At 40.6% G+C, this 27,829-nt stretch overlaps 1 protein-coding gene across 2 annotated transcripts; it reads left to right on the forward strand.

Moving 5' to 3' along the window:
- The first annotated feature begins 736 nt into the window (after positions 1-736).
- Positions 737-26,116, forward strand: UBXN4 (UBX domain protein 4). 2 transcript variants are annotated; one of them, XM_083348605.1, is made up of 13 exons: positions 737-1,007; positions 6,615-6,717; positions 7,910-7,938; positions 9,646-9,764; positions 15,614-15,752; positions 16,150-16,237; positions 16,741-16,795; positions 18,710-18,874; positions 20,741-20,868; positions 21,363-21,465; positions 22,498-22,629; positions 22,784-22,986; positions 25,518-26,116. In XM_083348605.1, exons 1-13 carry the CDS (start codon positions 926-928, stop codon positions 25,654-25,656), a joined length of 1,485 nt encoding a protein of 494 aa, XP_083204731.1. In that variant the 5' UTR covers positions 737-925; the 3' UTR covers positions 25,657-26,116. The 2 variants fall into 2 exon arrangements, with proteins under 2 accessions (XP_083204731.1, XP_083204732.1); XM_083348606.1 differs by having other exon boundaries at positions 738-1,007; positions 16,153-16,237.
- The last annotated feature ends 1,713 nt before the right edge of the window (positions 26,117-27,829 follow it).

Consider the following 27,829-nt stretch of genomic DNA (forward strand, 5'->3'; position numbering starts at 1 on the left):
ACTGATCCTGGCACTTCTGCTGAGCCCTGACAGCCCTACAGCTCCAGCCGTCTCTCGCTCAGGTTTGTGCGGTGCTGCCACAGGTTCAACTCATTCTCCTCCCCCGCTACCACTTTTCTAGGATGGTCACGTACCACCTGCCAGGTGCCAATGTACTACAGGTGGTACCCATACCACTGGTTGAAAAGCCCTGCTTTAGGACTCAGGGGCAGGCAACCTTGGCTCATTTATGATTCATAGACTTCAACTCCCAGAATTCCTGAGCCAGCATGGCTCAGTATGGAAACCTCTCCATTTCTCCTCAGCATGGCTGGCTCAGGAATTCTGGGAATTGAAGTCCACGAGTCATAAAAGAGCCGAGGTTGCCTACCCCTGTTGTAGAACATACTAGAACTGCAAGTCTGTACACGCTTGCCCAATACCATCCTTTTAATTTAATTTTGTTGTTGTTGTTTTAATTCACGCAACACCCCGGACTAACCCAGCACCCTCGCATCCCCGGGCTCTCCTCCGCGCCTTACTCGCTGCTTCTAAACCTCAGCTGGACGCTCCTCGGCGCCCAATCAGAGCGCGGCTTTTCCGCGAGGGGAACCTTCCTTCGGGTTCCCCTGGTTCGCCTGCTATTCGTTCCACCCAAGCGCTTTAAAGGCGCGCCTGCGCCCTCGGCGCCGACCGCCTCTTGAGGGAAAGGGAGGGCGGGAAGAAGTAGCGGAGAGTCGCCGCCTCCGGAGCGAGGGTGACGTTTGTGACGTGCGTGCGCCCGTACGAGGCAAACGGATTGCGGGAGGGTCGAGGGGACGGAGCGACGAGGGGTGCGCGCACCGTCTCTCTCTCTCTCTCTCTCTCTCTCTCTCTCTCTCTCTCTGCCCTCCTCCCCCTCCGTTCGTCTTCTGCGTGCGGAGTCGACGCCGCCGCCGCCGCCATTATGCTGTGGTTCCCTGGCACCATCCCGGCCGCCATTGCAACCGCCAAGCAGCGCAGCGCCGTCTTCGTGGTGTTTGTGCAAGGTACGGGGCCCGTCCGCGGTTGGTTAGCGCCGCGTCAGCGCTCTTGTTCCCCTGGGAATCCGACGCGGAGCCGCTTGGGTCTCCCGACGGGACGCTGGGCCTCTTCTCTGAGGGATGGAAAAGCCCTGCCAGGGTGGGTGGGTGGCCAGGGACCTGTGCCTCGGAGGAGAGGGTTGCCTTGAAATACCGTAGGCCAGGGGTCTTCAAACTTGGCCCTTTTCTGACTGGTGGACTTCAACTCCCAGAATTCCTCAGCCAGGCACACTTGGGTGAGGAATTCTGGGAGTTGAAGTCCACCAGTCAGAAAAGGGCCAAGTTTGAAGACCACTGCCGTAAGGCTTTAGGAAGGGAGGCTTAAGAGCTGCCTCCGGCGCTGCTCACGGCCTCTGCCGACCTGGTCGCCTCCGGATGGAGCGGCCTGTAAACTGTCCAAACTCTTCCGTCGTGTCAACCTCGACGCCGTTAACCGCACAGCCGTGCCCGTGGCGTTTCCTTGGCGAGTAATATTACTCGGCAAAGGGTTTGCGCTGCTCTTCCTTCTTCGGGGACTCTTCCTCAACTTTCCAGTCTTATCCTGCGGCCCGTGAGCAGAGTTGTCTCATCTGGGTGCTTAAAAAAAAACAAAACACCACCACCAACAACAACCCCCCTCCTTTAATTCTGGTTCGCTTTTCGAGTTATCAGGCAAGATGAGAGCGTAGGCCAGGGGTCTTCAAACTTGGCCCTTTTATGACTTGTGGACTTCAACTCCCAGAATTCCTCAGCCAGCGTATGCTGGCTGAGGAATTCTGGGAGTTGAAGTCCACAAGTCATAAAAGGGCCAAGTTTGAAGACCCCTGGCGTAGGCGGTGCATTATCCCCCGGGGTTGTCGAATGTGACACGTGCTGATCGAAGCAACGGCGTTGCGGTTTTGCGTATATATTTCTCTAATGTACAAACGTAAGGGGGGGAAAAAAACACGGTACGGGTAGACCTCAACGTGCCTCCTTTCGTTTAGTGATCGTTTGAAGTTACAAGGGCACTGGAAAAGTGACTTGTGGGCCGTTTTATGACGCTTAGAAATGTTGTAGCATCCCCGTGGGCAGGGGTAGGCAACCTCGGCTCTTTTATGACTCGTGGACTTCAACTCCCAGAATTCCTGAGTCAGCTATGCTGACTCAGGAATTCTGGGAGTTGAAGTCCACGAGTCATAAAAGAGCCGAGGTTGCCTACCCCCATGGGTCATGTGACTAGAATTCGGACTCTTGGCAACTGGTATGTGTGATGGTTGCCGGGTCACGTGATCGCCTCTTGCAACCTCCTGACAAGCAAAGTCGATGGGGGAAGCCAGATTCACTTAATAACTGTATTACTAACTTTTAACAGTTGCAGTCGTTCACTTAACAACTGTGGCAAGAAAGGTTGTAAAATAGGGCAAAATTCACTTACCATTGTCATCATACCGAGCAGCAGATATTTTGGACTCACTTGTGGTTGTAAGTTGAGGACTACCTCTAAGTAGAAATTACTACCGCTGCCATGCATTAGTTTCAGATTATTTTTTCAGCCCAGGAATTTCATCCAAAGAACTATTTGTGCCTGACTTCTTCTCTGCATGTTTTCTCTTCAGGTTTCCTCCACAGAGAGCCTTCTAGACTTGTCATTTGAGTTTCCTTCTGTTCTCCATTTCTTTCTAATATTCTAGATCTGGTGTCTTTTATTAATCCCCTTATTCCTAGTAAATTTATTTTTACTCATGAATGAAGGCGAATAAACTGTACATGTCCCAGGATAACGTTGCAGGATCCAATCTGGGTTGGTCACCGGGCACAGAGGTTTAGCTTTAGTCCTGGTGTGTTTGTTTACTTTTGAGCTGAATGCTGGTGTGAATCTTTTTCCCCTATTTTTCTGACCTTTCTGTGAGAAGGGCCTTCAATGTCAGCATAAGCTGCAAACAAAATGCCTTTGATGTTTCACTGACATTGAATAGATTAAAAATTGACAGTGCATCACATTATAGTAAATCTGATTATTTTGAAGGGGGGGAGGTGTCAGACACACCTGGGTTTAAAATCTTACCTTCTCTAATTTGCCACTTTCCAAAGCTGGAATGTGGTGTTGCATACTCTCTCTTTACATTTGCCCTTCAACCCCTTGGGCTGCAGTGAATTAGAAGAATGGAATTTTCTACTGTTTTCAAAATCAGTCTCAAGTTTAACTAGCCAGTTTATCAAGTATAATAAATCTAGCACTTTTGATCCAGTGGATTAAACTGAAGTGGCCATCCTGAATGTATCCGAGGACATATTGATCTGGTTGACATTCCCCAAGCTACATCAAATCTAGCACATTTTTGGCAGGTCCATAGTCTTAATGCTACTTTTGCTTCCTTTCATCTTATACTAAAAGAAAAAAACCCAGCAACCTTGCTCTATCAGTTGTACAATCACCTCCTGTCTTATTAAATATCTGCTTTCCTTTCTAATTTCTTTGCTTCTCAAGTTCTCTAATATCGTTTGAAAATTCTTTCACTATAACTGAAAAGAATATCAGGAATCTTCATGAAGAAGCTTAAAAATGTGTGATAGTCTTTGGCCTCTTATTTGCTTATGATAAGTTAAGATAAGGAGCCAAGAAGAAGGTCTTTAGACTAAAAAAGATGTGCTTTGTGCTTCAGGCTGAATCGGTCCAGGAAAACAATAATTGTGCTACATTACTCTTGTTGGAGTTTATTCATTTCTCTTCACTGACAAGATGGTAGAATTATTGTGTGCTAAAGCAGCAGTTTTAAACATGTACCTGAAAAATACTATCCTAGTCACTGGATCCTCAGCTATTTAGAAATGAATGTGAATTCAATTTCTAAATATTAAACTGAAGGTTGATATTGATATCTCTTATGGTATAGTTAATACAGATTAAAGAATTTAAAGGTATTTTCACTAACTGGATTATTTCACTGTTCAGTTTACAGCCTACAGCTAGTTGTTTTAATTCAAAAGTGAAACCATTTATGGTCTAGTGAGAGATTCTAAGTATATAAAACAATGTATTTTAATATAGACATTAATCTGGCTGTCTATTATATGATTCCTGCATGCGTTCTGCATGTTACATCACATAGGAATATCCTCTAGGGGACTATGATACATTTGAGCTTTTTATTTTTCTGTCTGGTTTTCTCTAGGGTAGTAATTCTGTATACACCTTGTATCTATTCTAGCATTAGGCTTCCCCCCACATATTTTCCTGTTTCTATCAGTAAGGTAAATGTTTTAATTTAAGTAATGATGCTAGTTATTCTGTTGACAAGATTAAAACATCCTCTTGGCGCTATTTTTATTTTTAAAAATTAAATAGCAACAACAATTCATTGTGCTATGGACTTTTTTCCCTTTCTATATTTCTATCCTGTACTGTAATCAGTAAACTAATGGCATAGTCCTAGCATATAACTCAAGGTCAACTGGAAAGTTAATTGCTAAACCATTGAATTAAATGATATATCTTGGTTTTCCAGTTCTGGTTAGCTAAACAGAACATGCTGCATATTGTTTATGTGATCTAGCTTTGTAAACTAGAATTGCTATATAATTTTTACCTCAATAAAATCTAATCTCAATATTTTTTCCTGAAAATCTGCCACAGGAACTTACTGCTCTCTGTTTTGAGGGCATGCTGTTATAGTCATATTACAATATAATTCCAGAATAATATATTTAGATTAAATTAGTAATAATGCCTTCTGCATTTTTGGACCTCAGTTTTCATTCGCCTCAGTCAGTTCAAGCTATTCCAGATCTAAAGCTTTTGAAGTTTAGAACATATTTTAGATGCAGAAAAGAAAAATAACAGATTATATGGGAGGAGATAAAACTATACCTACCATCTCATTTGAAAATAAAATAAGAAATTATAATAAATATCCTCATTGTTCCTCCTTTTTAGTGTAAGAACTGTGACACTCCTTCCAATTGGTTGATTCCTGGTGACTTGATGGATAACAGCTATCCACAGGTTATGCTGTGCATTACACCAAGTGCATCCCTATACCCCTACATTTTACCACTCTAGCACCCCATCTATTTGCTTTTTTTCTTTCTTTATGCCTTCCCCAATATTAAAGTATTTACCATAGTTGGATCTGCCCTCACAATGTGGCCAAAGTATAATAGTCTTTATTTCATGATCTTTGTCTCTAGTGAACATTCAAGCCTATCTTTGATTTCCTCTGGTATTAAGTTGGTCCTCTTGACAATACAAGGTATGTGAAGCCGTTTCTTCAAGCATCATAATTCAAGGAATAATTCTCTCTCATTAGATAGATGTGCAACATCTATCTATTGATCGCCTCAGGTTTTTCTGGATGAAATCTCAGAGTCTTTCATGAGTTTACATAGTACACCCCCCAATATCTTTTGATTATTATTTATGATGATAATGATGATGTCTTGTATATCCATAATCTTCTAGAGTCTAAAAAACTGAAACGGTCAACTATTTTTAACATTTCACCATTTATCCTAAATCCTCTAGTTTTCCAGTAGGTATGACCTTTATTTTCTTTATGTTCATAGAAAGCCTAGCCTTTTCACTCTCCTTTTACAATTATTGTTCTCAGGTCCTTCAGTTCCTGCAGTCAAATAAGCCTGTTGACATTCCTTCCAATACTCTTGGAAATCCCCAGAAGTCTTTCTCCTCCAGTATAAAGAATATCCTCTACCATATATCTCATAGTAAAACAAGTGATAAATATATTATCCAAATAAAATCACTACTTTGTTCAGATTTCAAACATGGCAGTGGTCAAAGAGGAGTGGGATGTGTAATTCTTTTCAAACAATCAGACTAGATTCATTCTTTGCTGTTGTTAGTTGTGAAGTCGTGTCCGACCCATCCTGACCCCATGGACAACGTTCCTCCAGGCCTTCCTGTCCTCTACCATCTTCTGGAGTCCATGTAAGTTCACACCTACTGCTTCAGTGACTCCATCCAGCCACCTCATTCTCTGTCGTCCCCTTCTTCTCTTGCCCTCAATCTTTCTCAGCATTAGGCTCTTCTCCAGTGAGTCCTTCCTTCTCATTAGGTGGCCAAAGTATTTGAGTTTTAGCTTCAGGATCTGGCCTTCTAAAGAGCAGTCAGGGTTGATCTCTAAGATGGATTCATTCTTTACCTATCTTATTTGAGCACTGAGATGAGTTTAATGTTTTGGCATTAAAATAAGAGGAAGTGTTTTGATTCAATAAAGAACCTCTATAGATCAAAGAGATCCTACTTTAGAGGTTCATCATAAAATTGAGAGTATGATTACTGAGATGGAAATATGGAATCAGCATGCTCATTCTTATTTTCCCTTTTTTTATCCAGGCTTCTCTTAATTTGGTTATTCTGGAGCTGTTTGGGTGTTGTATCTGCTGCCCATTTGTAAGATGTCTAGCCTGGGTTTCTTAACACTGATGTATGAGAACCTGATCTGTAGGTTCCCTGATTTTTTTTGATCAAACCCAACTTTGGAATTATATGAGCATTTCTGTTTTTAAAGTAATAATTTCTGTTTTGCATGTGGGGTATGTTGCAATTTGCAATTGCACTATAATTACATCTCTAAAACTAAATGTTTTTCATAGGGCAAGATGAACAGTCCACAGAAATGGCTGCCAGCTGGGAGAATGCAAAAGTGTCTGAGGCAGCAACAGATGACTTTGTGGCTATTAAAATTGATACCCAAAGGTTTGGCAATATCTTTTGTATTTATTTCTCAATAAATGTTTTATTTTCAAATACTTTCTAATCAGCTATTTTGGAAACAATGTTAGTTTACAGGGAGGAAATATTACATTTTGTACAAGTAGATATTAAGAATATAGTTTACATAATTCACTTCATATTTTTCCTATTGTTTGGCCATCAGCCAAAATAAGATCTGGCTGATACTTTTCACTCTAAAATCCCTAATGCTTATATGAAGGCTGATCATCTGTAGAACTTTTCTCCCAGCCTCACAGTTTAGAGGAATGCGTCCTTAAGCTTTTTCTTCACATTTAGAATCTAAATATATTTTTCTCTTTTAAAGGCAATTTAGAATGGAGAAACGTTAAGCTGTATGTGTGCTTATAGGTATACATACGCCAATTCACTTTTCATGATGGCTCAACATCCCTTCCTTCCACAGGAATAGTTAGTTATATAAAATATAGTTTCTTGCTCAAACGATAAATATTTCTCGCTTTTATCTAATTTTAGGATAATGCTTTGTAACCCTAACCCTCCCTCTCTCCCTCCTTCCTAGGGCTGAGAGAAATTGATCAGCCCAAGGTCACCCAAGACTGGAACTCGCAGTCTCTCTCGGTTTCTATCCCATCGCCTTAATCACTAATCAAACTGTCTCTCTAATATAGTTTACTTTTTTTGTCTTAAGTAGGTTTATCTAATTTTTTCAGCCAAAGATATGACTTGCATAAAATGAGCAATGGAGAAAGGCAATAAGATGGAAGAAAGAGAAGGAGAACACAGTAAGATTAACTGATGTGCGAATCTAACTTTGACAAACATACTTTGGGACCTGGAAAAACCAAACACAGGAAAATATGAACTGATCCATTCTTAACCTCTCATCTCACTGAATCAAATGAAAGAACTCATTTAGCTGGGTGAAAAATCATATAGCCCTTTCAGCAGAGAAGCCTTTACTTATGTTTATAATAGATAATAAATTAAAACTTTAGATTAACCATGTTATGTAACTTGTATACCATTATATTTCTCAGTTTCAGTATAGTATCTTAAAGAATAAGAAACTAATTCAGTGCAATCTCAAAAATAATATGCAGTAATATGGATAATAATATGGTATATCTAATTGTTTTGTGCCAGTCTTTGTATTCATGGTTATAATAGCAAATAAATGCTTTCTCTTACACAGTGAAGCCTGTTTGCAGTTCTCACAAATCTGTATCCTTCGAACATCATAGAATCATAAAGATTCATAGTACATGATTACAAAACAAATTAATGGTCTAGTATATCTCTTATTTCTTTGTTATATTTTTAAGATCTCCTGCTTCCTCAAATAATTTTTGCGCTTGCCATCATATAACCTTGGAACTGACCTCTCATTTATGCGAAACCATCAGATCACTCCATTAAAATCATGTTTTGAAGCCCATTTGTATTGTTTGTACAGTGTACTGTTCCACACCTTTTAACAAAATGCATACATGTTTTATTGAGATGCCTTAATATGCTTCTCTATTTATCATTATATCTACTTTCCTCAAGTTTTTTATTCTCAAGGTAGAGCTTTTAGCACTATGTGGTTTTAACATTATATACGTTGATAGTACTATAAGGCAGGATATGCATGCATGTATGCATACATAATATACATCTTTATTGTTTTCAGTCAAGGAACACAATAAAAGCCTTTTAGTCTCTCAGATATTTTTCTCTTATATTTTTTTTAGCTTCATACTAGGGTTCATAGAGCCATAGTTTGCTGAAAACAGGAATTCTGACAGTTATATACCATGTGGGAAGCTGATTATGTAACAGCATCCCAATGATTGCAGAATGGTTTATTGCTCTCAACAGTTCTAGATCTAGTTTTATATGAACTGGTGTTGGTTCAGTTGACTGAAACATTTGAGTACTGCCCATTATAACTCATGGGATTTCACTATCAACACTACAGTCACTAATTTAAAAATCTATAAAAGATTTAAATGTATTAGTACAGAATGCTATAGTATCTTTAATATTAATAAAAATGAACTATAGTGCACAGAGGCAGCTGACATTTTGGTACCACTTCCTTTTCTCCTGCTTCTGAGCACCTCAAATACCCATTCATTTGTGATTGGAAATGGGCTACTGGATTAGAAGTTACAGTTAGCAATTAATTACAAACCATGTGTGAGAATTTTCTTTTTCAATGTCTTTTGTGTCTTTTTCTTACTTAGTTTTTAAGATATGAAAATAGATTTAAATACTTTAATGTAATTAATTCTGGGAAAATTTTAACCAGTGGAAATGTTTTGAACAGTGTAGGGAAAATAAATTTAAATAAGAATTGTAAACAGGATTTGTGACAAGGCAACCAAGATGACCAGATAGAAAAGAAGCATGATATTGAAGAGATTATTATTGGTAGAAATTTTAGAAAAATCTTTATATTTAATTGTTACCTATCAAATTAATAAGAATTGTATTAAATTAGATTGCAAAGAGAATATTACTGGAAGAAGATAAAATCAAGCAAAGTTATAATGTGGATTTTTGGAATGTAGAAATTAACCATTAGTGATTACTTTGTAAATATAAACCCAGACAACACGCCGTTTTCCAAATATTAAGATGTTATATTAAAAAATCAATAAAATGTATTTTTTTTAAAAAAGAATTTTGATGATGCAGTCATCAAATGTGGATGATTGCACGTGTTAAAAACAGTAAGGTTCAAGTCCAGCTTTTCCTTTGAACAGTCTATTTAGTTTTAGGAGACAGCAGAAAATGATATTTTGGAGAACCTGCATGGTCTGCTGTATGCAGAATGTAAATTGCCCATTTCCTTTCAGTAATTTCATTTCTTTTAAACTCATTTTCTTTGCTTTTCTAGTTTACTCTTATGAAAATATATTATCCTTTACTGTTATTGCATAGATCCAGTAGTGTGTATTCCATCTAGTTTCTTTATAGGAGATAATGGAATACCTCTTGAAGTAATTGCTGGCAGTGTTCCTGCAGAAGAACTGATTGCAAGAATTCATAAAGTCAAGCAGGTAAAACAGTTTTGGATGTGATTTTTCCCCCAGTAAAGTAAAGGATTGTTTTAAAAAAAATATGCCAAGCTTGTAAAAGATGGAAAGTACTTTAGTGGTCCACTCTTTCAGCTGTTGCTATTGAACATTAAGTTGGCATTTAAATGAGGCCTTATCCATCCATGACTTAATAGTAGTCTAGTATGTATTTTTGAAACCTGGTTAGTCTTTCTCTTTTATAAATGTGCCCACCTTGGTTTCAAGCTTTAACTGCAACCCTTGGGCAGGGATACTGGAGTAGTTATTGTCACTAAAGAGATTCAATGATTTGGGTATAGATGGGGAACTCAGCAAATTTGCAGACACCAAGCTGGCAGGAATAGCCAATACTCCAGAAGATAGGCTTTAAGATACAGAAGGATCTTGATAGACTTGAACCTTGGGCGCTATCTAACAAAATGAAATTCAATGGTGAATTTAGGCAAGAAAAACCAAATGCACAGGTGTAGTACAGGGGGTACCTTGCTCAATAATAGCAACTGTGAGAGGGATCTCGGAGTCCTAGTGGACAATCACTTAAATAGAATAGAATGAAGGCTACTGCTAAGCTTGTAAGCCGCCCTGAGTCTTCGGAGAAGGGCGGGATATAAATGGAATTAAAAAAAAAATATGAGCCAGCAGTATGCTGCAGCTGCCCCAAAAGCCAACACAGTGCTAGGCTGCATTAACGGAGAGATAGAATCAAGATCACATGAAGTGTTAAAACCACTTTACAATGCTTTGGTAAGGCCACACTTGGTCACCACGATGTAAAAAATATGTTGAGACTCTAGAAAAAGTGCAGAGAAGAGCAATAAAGAGGATTAGGCCAGGGCTTTTCAACCAGTGGTACATGTACCACCACTGGTACGCGAGCCCCTGGCTGGTGGTACACGAGCCCTAATTATAGTGGGGAGGGAATGAATCAAAACAGAGCCGCACAGACCTGGAGATCAGCTGGAGCTGTACAGCTTGCTGGAATCCCCAGGATCTGTGGCAACAAGCTAATTGCAGCTTCCAGTGCACCCGGAGGAGAAAAGGAGGAGGGCGGAGAGAAGAAAAGGTATAAAAGGGGCAGACCGAACTGTTTTCAGAGGAACAGCGAGCGGAGCGGACAGCGAGGAAGGGTGAGTGAGCAAGGGGTGTGTTTGGGGGGGAAGGGCTAGCAAGCGAATGGTTCCTGCCCAGCTCACTTGCTTGCAGAAAATAGGCTGCTTGCTGGGCAGGAGCCCAGGATCAGTGTTTCTGAGCACGACTTCTGAGCGTGGCTCAGCTGATCCCGGGCTCCTGCCCAGCTCACTTAGCAAGCAGCCTATTTTCTGCAAGCAAGAGAGCCGGGCAGGAGTCCGGAATCATCTGAGCCGTGCTCAGAAACACTGATCCCGGGCTCCTGCCCAGCTCACTTAGCAAGCAGCCTGTTTTCTGCAAGCAAGAGAGCTGGGCAGGAGCCCAGGATCAGTGTTTCTGAGCACGGCTCAGCTGATTCCAGTCTCCTGCCCGGCTCACTTGCTTGTGGAAAATAGGCTGCTTGCTAAGTGAAGCCCCAGGATCAGCAGGCTACCCTGCGCTGATCCTGGGGCTTCACTTAGGAAGCAGCCTATTTTCTGCAAGTGATGTTGTTGGATCCAGGCAGTAATGATTACATTTTTTAAGAATGGTATGTTTCTGCCAGTTCTTAAGGAGGCAGTGATCTGCCCCTCTTCAGTTTTGGACAGGTTTTGTCCTGTTTCTGCCACCCTTTCCAGGAAAGCTTGATGAAAAAATATTCAGAGTTCCAGAGTGGCCCTGAACAGTTTATCTGGACTCTTCAGTTGGGTTTCAGATCAGTGTATACTATTAAGGTGGCATTAATCACCCCTGTAGATGTCTTGTGGCAGAACTGAGATGGCAGAATGATGCACCCACCCTGCCCCTTGAAACAGCCCTCCCTACACCCCCCACCTCCCGATTCAGGTGTTCCTGGCCCCTTCATAAGGCTTTAAGCATAATTTTTCTTCCAAGGACTGGGTTAGGACATCAGATGAAGCTCTCTGGAAAATTGATACAGGATTTTGAATATGCCGTAGTTTTTCCTCTGGGCTGTTTTACATTGTACTATGATGGTTCATTTATGCCTATTATTTATTTTGTTTTTAATCCCACATTATTTGTCAAGAATTGCATTTTGTGAATTCGTGGCCATACAAACTGTATATATAACTACCTAAATATATACACACAAACTCTTCATTTTCTAGTTGCATTCAATTAAACAAATTCATTGTGTTCAAAGTTTGAAAGGTAGTGTGAGTCATGAGAACTTTTGTCAGAGGAATAAAATATTTATTGCAGTAAATTGTTACTTTCTGATATACATTGGGTTGGATAGCCAATTTAATATAGTGGTTCAAGGGCTGGCCTATAAACCAAGAAACTATGTTCTAAGTTTGAATTAAGAATGAAAGCCATCTGTGTGATTTCAGGCCAGTCACACACTTTCAGCCCAGACCACCTCACACAGTTGTGGGAAAAATAGGAGGAAGGAGTGTTATGTATGTTTGTCTCCTTGGGTTTTTATGTATATAATTAGGATTAAAATTTAATTATAATTTCAGCCTTTATACAATAAGAAAACTTCACTGTAAATGATTTTTTTCTCTTTAAAAGCCATGTGGAATTAATTTATTCTTTACACAGAATTCAGATCCTCTTAATTTTTAACATATTGCTCACAATGCATGCTAGTTGCAGCAGTGTTGTCTATAAATTATTCCACACTTGGCTTTTGTTGTCAGAAATAATCTTTTATTTACTTATCATTTAGTGTTACAGAAGGCTCTTGGTCAACAACCACTGTTCATGGGCCTACAGTCGTGATCTGGTGCATTGCTGTGTGTTACACGATTGTGATTTGCAGCAGGGTCAATAGGGAAGTCGGCAGGAAGTTGGAAGTCATGGTCATACGAGGTTCTCACTTAATGACCTGTGGTTATTCACTTGGGCAACTAGGGACTGCTGTTAGGTGGCATTGTTGCGCTTTATGCCCATGTCACAGTGACAGAAATTCTGGTCCCAATTATTGTCGTTAAACAAGGACTGCCTGCAGTTACCGTATTTTTCGGACCATAAGACGCACTTTTTTTCCCAAAAAGGGGGGGGGACGAGGGTGCATCTTATGGTCCGAAGGTGATCTGTATGGCCAGCCCCAACCTCCGCAAGTGGAAAGCAAGGGAGATTGCCAGGAGCACGAATCGGCACGTGCTGAGAAACGCCGATCACACGCTCCTGCACTCTCCCTCGCTCGGTGGGAAAAATAGGAGGAAGGAGTGTTATGTATGTTTGTCTCCTTGGGTTTTTATGTATATAGTTAGGATTAAAATTTAATTATAATTTCAGCCTTTATACAATAAGAAAACTTCACTGTAAATGATTTTTTTCTCTTTAAAAGCCATGTGGAATTAATTTATTCTTTACACAGAATTCAGATCCTCTTAATTTTTAACATATTGCTCACAATGCATGCTAGTTGCAGCAGTGTTGTCTATAAATTATTCCACACTTGGCTTTTGTTGTCAGAAATAATCTTTTATTTACTTATCATTTAGTGTTACAGAAGGCTCTTGGTCAACAACCACTGTTCATGGGCCTACAGTCGTGATCTGGTGCATTGCTGTGTGTTACACGATTGTGATTTGCAGCAGGGTCAATAGGGAAGTCGGCAGGAAGTTGGAAGTCATGGTCATACGAGGTTCTCACTTAATGACCTGTGGTTATTCACTTGGGCAACTAGGGACTGCTGTTAGGTGGCATTGTTGCGCTTTATGCCCATGTCACAGTGACAGAAATTCTGGTCCCAATTATTGTCGTTAAACAAGGACTGCCTGCAGTTACCGTATTTTTCGGACCATAAGACGCACTTTTTTTCCCAAAAAGGGGGGGGGACGAGGGTGCATCTTATGGTCCGAAGGTGATCTGTATGGCCAGCCCCAACCTCCGCAAGTGGAAAGCAAGGGAGATTGCCAGGAGCACGAATCGGCACGTGCTGAGAAACGCCGATCACACGCTCCTGCACTCTCCCTCGCTCGGTGGGAAAAATAGGAGGAAGGAGTGTTATGTATGTTTGTCTCCTTGGGTTTTTATGTATATAGTTAGGATTAAAATTTAATTATAATTTCAGCCTTTATACAATAAGAAAACTTCACTGTAAATGATTTTTTTCTCTTTAAAAGCCATGTGGAATTAATTTATTCTTTACACAGAATTCAGATCCTCTTAATTTTTAACATATTGCTCACAATGCATGCTAGTTGCAGCAGTGTTGTCTATAAATTATTCCACACTTGGCTTTTGTTGTCAGAAATAATCTTTTATTTACTTATCATTTAGTGTTACAGAAGGCTCTTGGTCAACAACCACTGTTCATGGGCCTACAGTCGTGATCTGGTGCATTGCTGTGTGTTACACGATTGTGATTTGCAGCAGGGTCAATAGGGAAGTCGGCAGGAAGTTGGAAGTCATGGTCATACGAGGTTCTCACTTAATGACCTGTGGTTATTCACTTGGGCAACTAGGGACTGCTGTTAGGTGGCATTGTTGCGCTTTATGCCCATGTCACAGTGACAGAAATTCTGGTCCCAATTATTGTCGTTAAACAAGGACTGCCTGCAGTTACCGTATTTTTCGGACCATAAGACGCACTTTTTTCCCCAAAAAGGGGGGGGACGAGGGTGCATCTTATGGTCCAAAGGTGATCTGTATGGCCAGCCCCAACCTCCGCAAGTGGAAAGCAAGGGAGATTGCCAGGAGCACGAATCGGCACGTGCTGAGAAACGCCGATCACACGCTCCTGCACTCTCCCTCGCTCGGTTTCAGCTTCCCTTGCTACAAGAGAAAGGCTGAAACGGAGTGAGGGAGATTGCCAGGAATGCAAATCGGCTGATCTCGCGCTGCTGCAATCTGCCTCATTTCAGCCTGCTTTCTCTTGTAGCAAGGGAAGCTGAAACCAAGCGAGGGAGATTGCAGGAGCGCGAGATCGGCCGATTCGCATTTCTGGCAATCTCCCTCACTCCGTTTCAGCTTGCTTTCTGCAAGAGAAAGCCGGGCTGCAGGGCCGCCTCCGCGGGTACTGCTCTAATGCAGAGAGGGAAGGACAAAGAGGGAAGGAAGGAAGGAAGGAAGGAAGGAAGGAAGGAAGGAAGGAAGGAAGGAAGGAAGGAAGGAAGGAAGGGACAATGGGAGAGGGAGGGAGAGAAAGAGAGAGGAGGAGAAAGAATTTTTTTTCTTCTTTTCCTGCTCTAAAAACTGGGTGCGTCTTATGGTCCGGTGCGTCTTATGGTCCGAAAAATACGGTACTTCTTGAATGCATAGTGAGGTGATATTGAAACATATTTTTTTTCTATATGCCTTTCTGAAATTAGTTACTTAACCAGGGTCAGATTTCCTAAGATAATCCCCCATTGTCTACATGGCCAGGTCTTTCTTGGAAAAGTGGGCTGATAACCTACTAGAAAAGAAACTGTTGATACAAATGCCACCTGGTCTAGTAAATGCAGTAGACCATGGGGAGGCAATCTGGTGCCTCCACATTATTTTGGGTATCAGTTGCCGTCAGCTCCAGGCAGCAAGTTCATAGCAAGCATTATAGAAGTTGTAGTTGAGACATTTAGCAGAGATCATGTTGCATAGACTAGAAATAATTTTTGAAATACAGCCTGACATAGTGTGTGCATACTAGGCGAAAAAGAATTCTATTTTGTTCTTTAAAATGTAACGAGTGCACATTTTTAAATGTAATAAGTGGAGTATAAAATAAGTGCAACACATATGTATGTCAACACTTCCTTCTTCCCTAGATGCACTTAATAAAAACCGAAGGGCTAGAAAGTTCTGCTTCATGTTCCTCCTCTTTATGTAGCAACCCAGAAGATTCTCAATCACAAACCGCTGAAACTTCTGAAACAGAGCTAGAAAGGTTGCGTTTAACTCCAGATGGTAAGTATTACTAGCTCTTTCTTTATAGATAACTTTTCCTCTGAGATGTTGCCGTTCAATCCCATGAAGTTTAATATTTAGCCTAGTAATAACTGGATCTGCCTCCTTGTGTTAGTATCCTTTAATTGCTTTGTGTGTCCTTCGAACCTTCTGTATGTCCCTCACACCTTTCCTCGTTTGCAAATGGTAGTAAAGAACTATGCCTCCTTTTACTACATTTTATAATGCAATAAAACATTTCTTTAAAAAAACACAATCAGACAAAAGTGTTGTGTTATTTTTATTACCAGAAAGGATTGATATATACAATTATATTAACAGATATAATTGCATAATTGTTATAACGAAAGTCTCAATTTTTGTCTTTTTTTTAAATATGGGACTTCTCATTTATGAGAAGGTGAAGTAAATTTGGTCCAGACAAATGAGAAAGATGACAGACGGGTAGAACAGACTACGGATGATCTTGCTACTAGAGTAGAAAGGTACGTTTTTTAAAAAAATACTATTTAATGCAAGTATTTAGTGAAAGTTTGGTGTGTCTTAGAGTTTTGATTAGGACATTTTGTATTTGTACTTTTTTAAAAAAATAATAATGAAATCAGAAAGAAAAAGAAACTTGTATCAACGCTTTTTCCAGAATTGTCATACTTAAGAAGGAAGCCAAGTTTTGGAAAATATATTTTATAAGGAAAAACAAGGGTGGATGTATGTACAAAGCTTGGAAAACAAAATAGAAATACGTATAGCATATGATAGCATTTGGAATTGCTTCTGTTCATGGGAACAAAATTTGTTGGAAATTTTTACATTATTTCCTAAATATACATTTTTTGTCAGTATGTTGCATCCTAAACATATGGAATTAAGTTATTGTAGCATAGTTATCACTGGTGAATTGTGAAATTTGGATGTGACCTTGATATGAGATTTCATTAATTGGAAATTAAGTTTCAGTATGAGCTTATTATTTTCCTTCAAAATACAGAGTGACACAAAAACTTGAAGAGAGAAGAGAAGAAAAGAAAAAAGAAGAAGAACAGGTAGAATATAATTTGATTTTTATCATTGCCAGCCTCCCTCTAGGAATGCTCTAGTTGGCAGAACACAGATTTATTTTAATATCTCTGAAATGTGTGGAGAGGTGGAGAAATGAGGCCTGCTACATTGCTTATTTGACCCTTGACTTTGCTGATGATTAATTCAGCCAGGCTGGGACTGGGCCCTTGATTCTGAAAGATACTTAAATGTCTCTTTGAGCACCAAATTATATTCTAGTATATGAAAGGAGATAGTTATAATTTTATATTTTTTTAAGAAAAATCCCTCCCTTAACCCGAGTATCATTTCTGGTTTCTAATTTTAGGCAAGATTTAGATACTTCATTCCCAGGCAAGGTGGTTCAAAAATTGTTGCTTGCAACAATTTTTTGGACTTGTGTTAATTTGGAATTAGTTTAGAATAGGGTACTAAGGCCACTTGTTTCTCTTAGACATGGGTCGCATAAATAGGGGAAATGCAATTTTGCTAGTTCTTTGGGGACTTACAGTGGTTTTCAATATTTTCAACCCACAGACCCTTTGACAGTATTGAGCTTTGGGGGCATTGTTTTGCAATGGTTCCCTTCTTTCCTGTTAGGACATGCCCCCAAACTTGTGCAATTACACTAATAAACTGGCTGAATCTACTTGGAGTGCCCATCCCATTATTCTACGAATGGCTGCCCCTGTATTGTGTTACTCGGCAGGAGAGTATGGCTGCCCCATTTGGGGCTGGGCTGCAGATTATACACAGGTGCATATAGGTTGCTTAATGGTACATGCTGAATTATTACTGGATGTCTGTACCCCACTCTACTTGACAAACTGTGTATCTTAATGGGAATAGCTCCGCCTGGCGGTAGAAGGAGTATGGCACAAGATGTGGAATATGGAAAGGTGTTGTATGATCCCACAGACCCGTTATTTGGCCAAGTACCCCCTACAAAAAGATTAAAATGAAGGAGCTTTTTAGATTGCACCAAGGAAATTGTTACTTCACTTTAAAAAAACAATTAAAAAGATGGAAACTTCTAAGCCAACCTCTTCATAATTGGATAGAACCACTTGAGAAGTGGCCTGGAGGTTCGGAGGAGGAATGGATGGTTTGGAGACGTTTAAACAGACTGTGCATTGGTTTAGCTAGAACTAAAGATCGCATGGAAAAATTGGGTTTCTCCCAGAGAACAAGGATATTTATTGTTAATGTACTATTTAAACAACTCTCCATCTTTTACAGTGCCCCCTGGCACAAGACATGCACACAGAATGACTTGTTGGTTGGAAATAACCCTGCTATGAATGTGGCCCAGCATTGGGCTAGAACTTTTTAGATTTAAATTAATTACTACAAAATGTAAGCAGATTCCTGTACTAAAAGATCTGTAATGCCTATTAGTACTGCCTATTGTGGCTTACTAGCCACTATTCACAATATTGGTAATAATCTTTAAAGGTCCAAATGGTGACCTGTACTGTTGTAAACTGTCCAGTCACTCAGACTAATAATCAGAATGGACCTCACAAGGATTTCCCAGCAAGAAGCAGGCAGCATTACTCACCATACAAAATCAGTAAATACTCAGATTAGTAAAACAGGCTGTTTTGAAGACACTTCCACTACCAGAGGCTCATCTTTGTCACATTGTCTTTTGTGTAGCTCTAAGGCTATGGAATGTGCTTCCTAGGGAGATGCGCTTGTCTCCTAATTCCCCTGTGTCCTGGAGGTTAGTTACATCACTTCCACCATGCTTTTGATTGTGAAATGCATTTTTTTCATGTAAACATTAGATTTTTAGCTGTTTTAACTCCACTATTTGTTTCTATTTTGCATTTTTATTGCTCTCTTGGTTATTAAACAAATAGAATGGTGAGGTAAAGTCAAGTAACTAAAGTACTACTTTTGTTTCTTTTATTCAGAAAGAAATAAAAAAAGAAATAGAAAGAAGAAAAACTGGGAAAGAAATGTTGGAATATAAAAGGAAACAGGAAGACGAACTTACAAAACGAATGTTGGAAGAAAGGAACCGAGAAAAAGCTGAAGAGAAAGCTGCTAGGGACCGTATTAGGCAGCAAATTGCAATGGTAATTATTCAAGCATGTGGTTTACTTGAACGAGGAAAACTTCAGCCCGTAGATCCTAAATGTAGTTCCTTGATGATTGACATGGATCATGGGTGCTTTGAGTACAGTTATATTTAATTGATTTAAGAATAGTATATACTTGCTCATTACTGATTTCAGTGGATCTATCCAAATAGTGACAGATTTTATTTTCCTGGGCTCCAAGATCACTACAGATGGGGACTGTAGCCAAGAAATTAAAAGACGCTTGCTCCTCGGGAGGAAAGCCGTGGCAAATCTAGACAGCACACTAAAAAGCAGAGACATCACCCTGTCAACAAAAGTGCATATAGTCAAGGCTATGATCTTCCCAGTTGCAATGTATGGCAGTGAAAGCTGGACCATAAGAAAGGCTGAGCGCCAAAGAATTGAGGCCTTTGAACTATGGTGCTGGAGAAGACTCCTGCGAGTCCCTTGGACTGCAAGGCGATAAAACCGGTCAGTCCTAGAGGAGATCAACCCTGACTGCTCTTTAGAAGGCCAGATCCTAAAACTAAAACTCAAATACTTTGGCCACCTAATGAGAAGGAAAGACTCACTGGAGAAGAGCCTAATGCTGGGAAAGATTGAGGGCAATAGAAGAAGGGGACGACAGAGAATGAGGTGGCTGGATGGAGTCACTGAAGCAGTAGGCGTGAGCTTAAATGGACTCCAGCAGATGGTAGAGGACAGGAAGGCCTGGAGGAACGTTGTCCATAGGGTTGCGATGGGTTGGACACGACTTCGCAGCTAACAACAACATTCAAATATAGTTTGATCTGGATCTAACTCAAATACAATTCCTTTTACCGTATTTTCCGGCGTATAAGACGACTGGGCGTATAAGACGACCCCCGACTTTTGAGAAGATTTTCAAGATTTTTTGTCTTATACACCGGAAAATACTTACATGCCAGTTGCCAAGTGTCCGACCATCTGATGCAGATGGTGCAAAGCCCTGCCGGTTCCCACCCGACACCAGACGGCTCCGCCGGTGCCGCCTCGAGAGGGCAGGACATGAGGTGCCTGCCACAGCTCCCCGAGGACTCCTTAGCAGCCGGGGAGTGCGCGCGTGTGCAGGACTGCCCTGCCGGCTCCTGCCTGATGCCGGACGGCTCCGCCGGTGCCGCCTCAAGAGGGAAGGGCATGATGCGCCTCCCACGGCTCCCCGCGGACTCCTTAGCAGCCGGGGAGCGCATGCATGCGCAGGACTGCCTTGCCGGCTCCTGCCCGATGCCAGCCTGCCCTGCTTCCTCCACAGTGAGAGGGGAGGGCGTGCCTTCCTGGGCTTGCTGACTTGCAGCCACGCCGGAGCCAAAAGGTGCTTTTCCTTCCACCCACCCTTTGGAATAAACACAAGAGCTGCGTTTACACGACGCGTTCTTCCAGGCCAGACTCTGCAAACGGCACGCCAGAAGCAGCAAACAACCGGGGAACTCCGAGTCCCCACCTTTCGGCAGCCTGCACGGCCGAGCGCAATCTGCTTATGCTCAGATGCTGCTTGGGGGAGGGGCTTCCTGCCGCTCCCGGGGTCTGGCGTTTGCAAGGGGAAGGGGCTTAGGGGCTCTTGGGAGGGAAGGGAGAGTCACGTTGGAGGGGGGACTGGACTAAGGAGGCTTGAAGTTGCTTTGCAAGAACAGGGACGCTCGATTGATTTATGTACTATTTTCCGGCGTATAAGACGACTGGGCGTATAAGACGACCCCCCAACTTTTGAGAAGATTTTCATGGGTTAAAAAGTTGTCTTATACGCCAGAAAATATGGTACATCAAAAACACAATGATGTTTGATGTTTGCAGCTGGTATTAAAAAGTTATGGTAATAGGCTACTTTTTTGTCTTCTGAAGGATCGTGCTGAAAGAGCAGCTCGTTTTGCAAGGTCAAAAGAAGAGGCAGAAGCTGCCAAAGCTGCCGCTCTTCAGGCTAAGCAAGCTGAAATGGAAGCTAGGAAGGAAACATCTCAAAAGGAAAAAAGGTAATTAGATTTTTCAGGCCCTGTTACAAGTCCCTATATTCTCAACTTGCACAAAACCACCCTTTGCATTTTTCAAGAACCTATAACTTTTGGATGCAAGTGCCAGTCATTCTAATCTCATCCCAGTTCTCATTTCAGTCCTTATCTCCTTTCCTTCTCCTACTTTAGGGCTATAAAGCTTCTTGGCAGAAAATTTGTTTCTTCTGAGTTCACAGATTTCTTTCTTCATTGTTGTAAGAGAAAGAATGGCAGAACCTGGGGGTGGAATCCAAAGAGGAGTCAGCCTAGAGTTGCTACATAGCTACAAGTGAGTCTAGGTGGATTCCTCTTTTGACTGCATCCCGGATTCTACCACTCTTCTACAGTTGATTAAGTAATGAGCTCTTTTTTCTGTAGAACCACCTGTGTTTCTATTATTTAAATGCTAGGAAGGTGTTCTTTGTAAAACGAAGTGTTTAAAAATCCGGACTTTTAATGTAAAATATCTTCCCTAGTGCTATAGCAAGAATCCAATTTCGCCTTCCAGATGGATCTTCTTTCACTAATAGTTTCTCTTCAGACGCCCCCTTGGAAGAAGCTCACCGGTTTGCTGCACAGGTGAACAAGCATCTCTTCTTTTTCCAAAAGTTAATTAAATGGGAGCTTTATTGTTGAACCAAATTATTGCCTTTAAAATTTTTTAAGGAAATAGGTTTAATAAGGAGGGTTTTAAAAATTGAATTACATACTACAAACATAGAAGTGAGCAACCCATAAGCATCCCAGTCCGTGTTTATGATATTTACGTGATTACAGCCTGTCTACCTACTCACCCCATCGATTGCTCTCTCTCTCTCTCTCTCTCTCTCTCTCTCTCTCTCTCTCAAAAGATTGTTCTGTAATAAGAAAAGCATTGTTGCTTAACATAAAAACTGGGTAAACATATCAAAGAACGTACATTCCTTTCAAAGTACATTCAGGACCTATTAACCTTTTTAATAAAGGTAAAGGTTCCCCCGCACATGCCTGCTAGTCGTTTCCAACTCTAGGGGCCGGTGCTCATCTCCGTTTCAAAGCCGAAGAGCCAGCGCTTGTCTGAGGACGTCTCTGTGGTCATGTGGCCAGCATGACTAGACGCCAAAGGCGCACGGAATGCTGTTACCTTCCTACCGTAGTGGTCCCTATTTTTCTACTTGCATTTTTATGTGCTTTCGAACTGCTAGGTTGGCAGAAGCTGGGACGAGTAACAGGCGCTCACTCTGTTACGTGGCACTCGGGATTCGACCCGCCAAACTGTCGACCTTCTGATCGACAAGCTCATCATCCTAACCCACTGAGCCACCACATCAACCTTTTTAATACTCCTACTTAATTTCTGCCTTCAAGGATCATTTATTTAAATCATTGGACATTAGTAAGGCACATTGTCTACTGTCGCACATATCAGTAATACAGAACCAAACTAACACAAGTTGAGCGATCACTGCAAGTGAGCATCCAAATATTCTTACTGTCAGTGAAGAATTTTTTCAGTTCCTTATGAAAACAGTTTTGGGATGAAAATCTATTTGTCTTGGAAATGGCATGTCCTTTATATTTCCTCATGTTTCTAAAGAATAGAAATTAACTTGGCTTGTTCTGTTGTTACAGATTGTTGGCAACACATATGGCAACTTCTCCCTGGCAACAATGTTCCCCAGAAGAGAATTTACCAAAGACGATTACGAGAAAAAATTATTGGACCTGGGACTTGCTCCAAGTGCTTCGATAGTATTGCTGCCTGTAAGTGTGTAAAAAAGGGGAAACAAAAATACGCAGGACTCAAATAAATATAAATTTACATTTTTAGTAAACGCGTACATCATACAGTGAGAATTTTCTTTTTTTGAAAAAATAATAATTTCTAAATGGTATTTGCTTGTTTCCCCATAAATAGGCAGGAAGACCAGGTACAGCAGTCATACAGTCTTCCAGTGGAGATTTATGGAAGTTCCTTGGCACTATCCTTTACCCGCTGATAGCTGTTTGGCGATTTATTAGCAATTTCTTGTTTACCAGCCCTCCTTCCTCCCAACCTCCTGCAAGACATCAACAGCAGCACTCAAATCCTTCAGCACCTAGCACTGCAGAGCCAAACAGGTACAAGCACTTCCTACTAAACCACGGGTAGGCAACCTTGGCTCTTTTATGACTCGTGGACTTCAACTCCCAGAATTCCTGAGCCAGCTGTGCTGGCTCAGGAATTCTGGGAGTTGAAGTCCATGAGTCATAAAAGAGCCAAGGTTGCCTACCCCTGTACTAAACCCATCAAGTTTTCAAGATTTTTCTCAGTTGAAGAAACTGACAAGAATAGAGTATTGATTCCTCTCTTCTGCACAAACTCCAAATATTTTCTAATCAGTAGGGCAGTCCTTGGAAATGGACTTGGAGCCCGAGGATGTAAAATTAGGGAAAGAATCTGATCCACTCATGAAGTAGAAAAAGAAGCAGTGTGTTGCTGCTAGTGATTCTCTCCCCCCCCCCAAAAAAAAAATCATCTCCCAGTTATGAAGAGTTTAAGAACAAACAAGAGTGAAGGTAGACAGGCTTTAAAGTCCCTTCATGTAGAAGTTACTTTTGACTCTTCATGTTATTCTTAAGTTTAGTTTAGTTTTTTTCCATGAACTGTAAAATCCAACTGTAAATATAGCAGGGGACTAAAAAAACAAACAAACCAGTATTTATTTATTTATTTATTTAATTGATCTGGGCTGCCCATCTCACAAACTCTGGTTCTGGGCAGTCCGCATAGGATTAAAAATAAAGAACAGAAATCAATGCATTGTGTTTTTATGGGGGTTTTTTTGGTTTTGTTTTTAGTTTTCAATCAGGCCAAGCCACAGGCATTTTCAGAAAGCCAATTCAAGCTGGGAAATACAATGCTTGAGTGAAAAAGGCCTGTTTTTAAGGCCTTAGGGAAGGCCAAGGGAGCCGCCATGGCTCAGCGGCTAAAGACGCTGAACTTGTCAACTGGAATGTTGACAATCCAGGTTTAAGACCTGAGCACTGTGCAATGGAGCGAGCTCCCATTACATTCCCCAACTCCTGCCCACTTAGCAGTTCAAAACCTTATAAATGCAAGTAGATAAATAGGTACCACTTCCGTGGAAAGGTAACAGTTTTCCATGTACCTCGGCATATATTCATGTTGGCCACATGACCACGGAAGCATCTTGAGACAATGCTGGCTGCCTCAGTTAAGAAACAGAGATGAGCGCTGCCCCCTAGATTCATAGTTGACTGGAAAGAGGAAACTTTATCTTAACCCAATAGGGTTAGGGGGGGGGGGCATCTGAATTTCAGGCATATGATGTTGGAAAGAGCATGCACTTCAACAAAATAAATCATATCCCCTGGAGCCCACTAGGTGGCAGTGTTTTACATAGTATTAAAAATCTCATTCCTGTAGCCAGTAACTAGGCAAAACTGTGCTTCATTTGGCAATTTCTGAACTAAGGTAACTAAATTGGGCTAACTTGCAGAATGCATCCAAAATCCTGGACCCATGACTTCCATGGAATTGAAATATGGTAAATTTTATAAAATGTTGTATGACATAATATAAAATGTCATAAAACATTTCCTGTGCTGATGTTTGTACTGTACAGTTCAACTTGGGCTATTTTCAAGGGAGATACATCTCTGAATGTATCCCAAACTTTCTAGTGTAGGCAGTATGTTAGCTCTGCCATTGATAAAGGCATTGAAGAATCTGGTAAAGAAATATCTCTGATTCAAGAGATTATGGGTTATCTAGTTGTTTCATGTAAAGCCCTGAAGTATGTCTATGCTGTCTGATTTCATGGGATGGCCTGAAACAGTTGGCATTGTGATGTCCTAGTTTGTTGCATCTTCACTAGTGAAGTTAAGCCATTCTCAGGAAATGGTCTCTGATGATAACAGTGCCATTTGTAAATAGGTGCTTGTAATTTCCATATTCTAGCTGTTCATTTGTGCCTTGAAAGTAAGTCAGCAATCCACCATATTAGTCCTCAATTTATGACCACAAATTGGAACCGGAATTTCCAGAACTAAGCGAAGCGGTCATAAGGCAAGATTTACATGGCAGCATCACTTAGGCAACTGCAATCCCTGCATCCTGGTTGTTGTCATTAACTGAGAATCAAACAACAAAAGTTGGCAGAGCAGGACCTGTGGAACATGAGGCAGTGGGAAGAAGTGTGGCTCGGCTCTTCTACTTCAGCCCCAGTCCTGCTGCTGTGTGCCACTGGGCAGGGCAGTCAAAAAAATCATAGATGGGGGGTGATGGGTGGGGAGGAGTTGCACTACCCCCCGCAGTCACAAGTGTAGGTGGGACTCCAAGCACCCAAATGTTGATCACATGACTTTAAGGGACGCTGCAACAGCCATGACTTGGGGCTTGGGTTGTAAGTACATATTTTTCAGCATTATAATTTTGAATGGTCGCTGAACAAATGGTCCTATGTCGGGCATTGTCTATACATTGTGACGTGAATCCATGCTTTATGAACAAGTTAAGTCTTCTGGCTCTCATAAACACTTCCTTAAATTTGGAATGAAAAAGACAAAAATTAGATCAAGAGTTAATACTGATATGAATTCTGCCACTATTGGAATTTGTACTCAGTCTCTATTTCTTTCTTCTTCAGACAAGCAGTTAGGAAACGAGTATTGGAAAAACGGAATGAAGAATTTAAGAAAGAAGGCAAGATCTACCGACTGAGAACTCAGGATGATGGAGAGGATGACAATAATACTTGGAATGGAAATTCAACCCAACAAATGTAGTTTGAGTAAACTGTACATAGAAATCACTGATTTTTTCCCCTATTTGATTTAGCTTCAGTTAAAACATTCTGCTGCATAAGTGGGCTTGGATGGGTATTCTGCCTGGATCATACCTTTTTCCTCATCTTAGCACGTGGAATAAATGCTAACCCACTTCTGCAGCTGGATTCTGCAAATGTAACTACTGCCAAAAACAAAGAATACAAAAATCCTCCATGTCCCATCAGCGTTTAGAATTTTATATTTACTACTTATGCAGTCCTCTAAAGACACTTTTTACCTATATAAATCTTTGAGCAAGTACGCATCTCCAAATACCAAACAAGTCACTCAGCCTAGAAGAGTGTAATCCTAATAAATTGGATAAGGGTTTTTTTTTTCCTGTAACGCTTCTGTAACAACAGTCCAATATTCCTAGTTTTTATCTCACAGCATTCAATAAAGTTTTTCCCCCCAAGTCCTTGGTGCATCACATGATCATTCTTTTGACGTGTCGTACTTCTTATAAAGAGAGCCATGGAATGATCCCCGTGACGACTTGTCTTCCTGACTTGGATAAATGGGATTTGGAAAGGAAACATATCCTAGTTGGGGACAGGGTCTGGTGATTCAACATGGCTGCTGTGGTGAATGCTAATTATATCACATTGGCTCTGGTTCAACTATTTATTTGTACGTAGCAACAGAAATACAGGAAGAGTCAGATTAATTTTTAATGTTTCTTGCCTCGACAAGACCTTTGAAAAAAAATCAAAGGGCAATGTAGAGTACAACAGAAAAATGAAAAACACATTCAGATTAACAGTTCAATCTAGTTCACAGTCTTTTTACAAATAAAAAGTAAGATGTGCCCCACTCTCCATTGCTTTCGACTCTCACAGAAAGACAGGGAGGGGGGTTAACATACAAAAATAGACGTCCCGCTTTTCCCTTCTTTTTTGCCTCTTATTTGACTTGATGTGATCCACTGGTGTTCAGAAGAGATTTTAAAGTCCTTAAATGCTTGACATTATCGCTTTAAAGAGACATGCTTGCAGTTTCAGTCCAACTCATGTGTCCCAATAAATTGTGCAGCTGCTTGAAAAGTAATTAATGATTCTTTTAGTCAACCCTAGCTATTAATAATTTGTGCTAAAATACCTGAGAGTCACGTTATATATTTATTTCATGCAGTGTAGTGCAGTAGAACAATTGAGAGAAAAGGCATGGAAACTGCGGAATTGGCTATAGCAGGCAAACTACCCGTAGCACAGAAAAGGTGCTTTTTATGCCTTCGCTGAAAATGCAGAGCTGTCATAGGCAAAGACTGGATTAACACTAGCCATTAGCTCTAAAACTCTTAGTTTTATATAGTCTTTGACTACAATTGCTCCAGGTATGTTTTTTGGGGGGCAGTGAAGGGACTTTTCATTGATTGGATTGAGGCTGATTTATGAGTGGACAGATTTCACAGAAAAACAATACAATTCTGCCCCTTTCCCTTTCACATTGAAGTATAAGCAAAGTTCACTAACCACCTATCTGGCTATGTCTTCATCACAGCAAATACTGACATTGTGAATGTGTTAACTTGAAGCTATAATTTCTGTGGAATTAAAGTTGCGTTAGTGTCACAGTAAATGAACAGGAAAGCCAAAAGGTCTCCAACTGGTACTTAGTATGATTATTTGATTTTCAGAAGTAATTCCGAAACTTGGCAAATGTACTGAAGTCATTCTTAACTATTTTTCTGTAATATTCTTTATTACATTTGCATACAAGGACCTGTTTTCATTCATTTGTTATGAAAAAAATTCTGAACAAATGGCCCTCTTTTTCTGAAATGCACTTAAATACTGACGCTCCAACATTTGTAATATGAGATTTGGAGTTAACTTGAAATCCTGAAAAACAACCTGCCATGTCTATGTGCTTTATGCTGCTCACACACATAGGTGCATATGTATGTTTTCCATTCCATTGAGAGTGCTAGTTTTAACTTCATAGTCACAGCAAAACAATATCCCAAAATTGTGTAATTCTTAAGCGATTTTATCTTGGGTGCAAAAAATGATATTGCTAATTGATGCATGTTGTTACAATAATGTACTTTAAAGTTCATAGATGAATAGAGCACTTCAAAAATGCATGGTTCAGAGTCTTCAGATGATAAAGCAAAACATATTCCTGATTG

The sequence above is a fragment of the Vipera ursinii genome (genome assembly GCF_947247035.1).
Source record: "Vipera ursinii genome assembly, chromosome: 1".
NCBI classification, from domain to species: Eukaryota; Metazoa; Chordata; class Lepidosauria; order Squamata; family Viperidae; genus Vipera; species Vipera ursinii.

What these genes read in the sequence shown, in the direction of transcription:
- UBXN4 (XM_083348605.1), top strand. Translation starts at nt 926, where the DNA reads ATGCTGTGGTTCCCTGGCACCATCCCGGCCGCCATTGCAACCGCCAAG. An exon ending in ACATCTCAAAAGGAAAAAAG is followed by an intron (nt 20,869 to 21,362) that starts GTAATTAGATTT and finishes TATCTTCCCTAG; the next exon opens with TGCTATAGCAAGAATCCAAT. An exon ending in CTTCGATAGTATTGCTGCCT is followed by an intron (nt 22,630 to 22,783) that starts GTAAGTGTGTAA and finishes CCCCATAAATAG; the next exon opens with GCAGGAAGACCAGGTACAGC.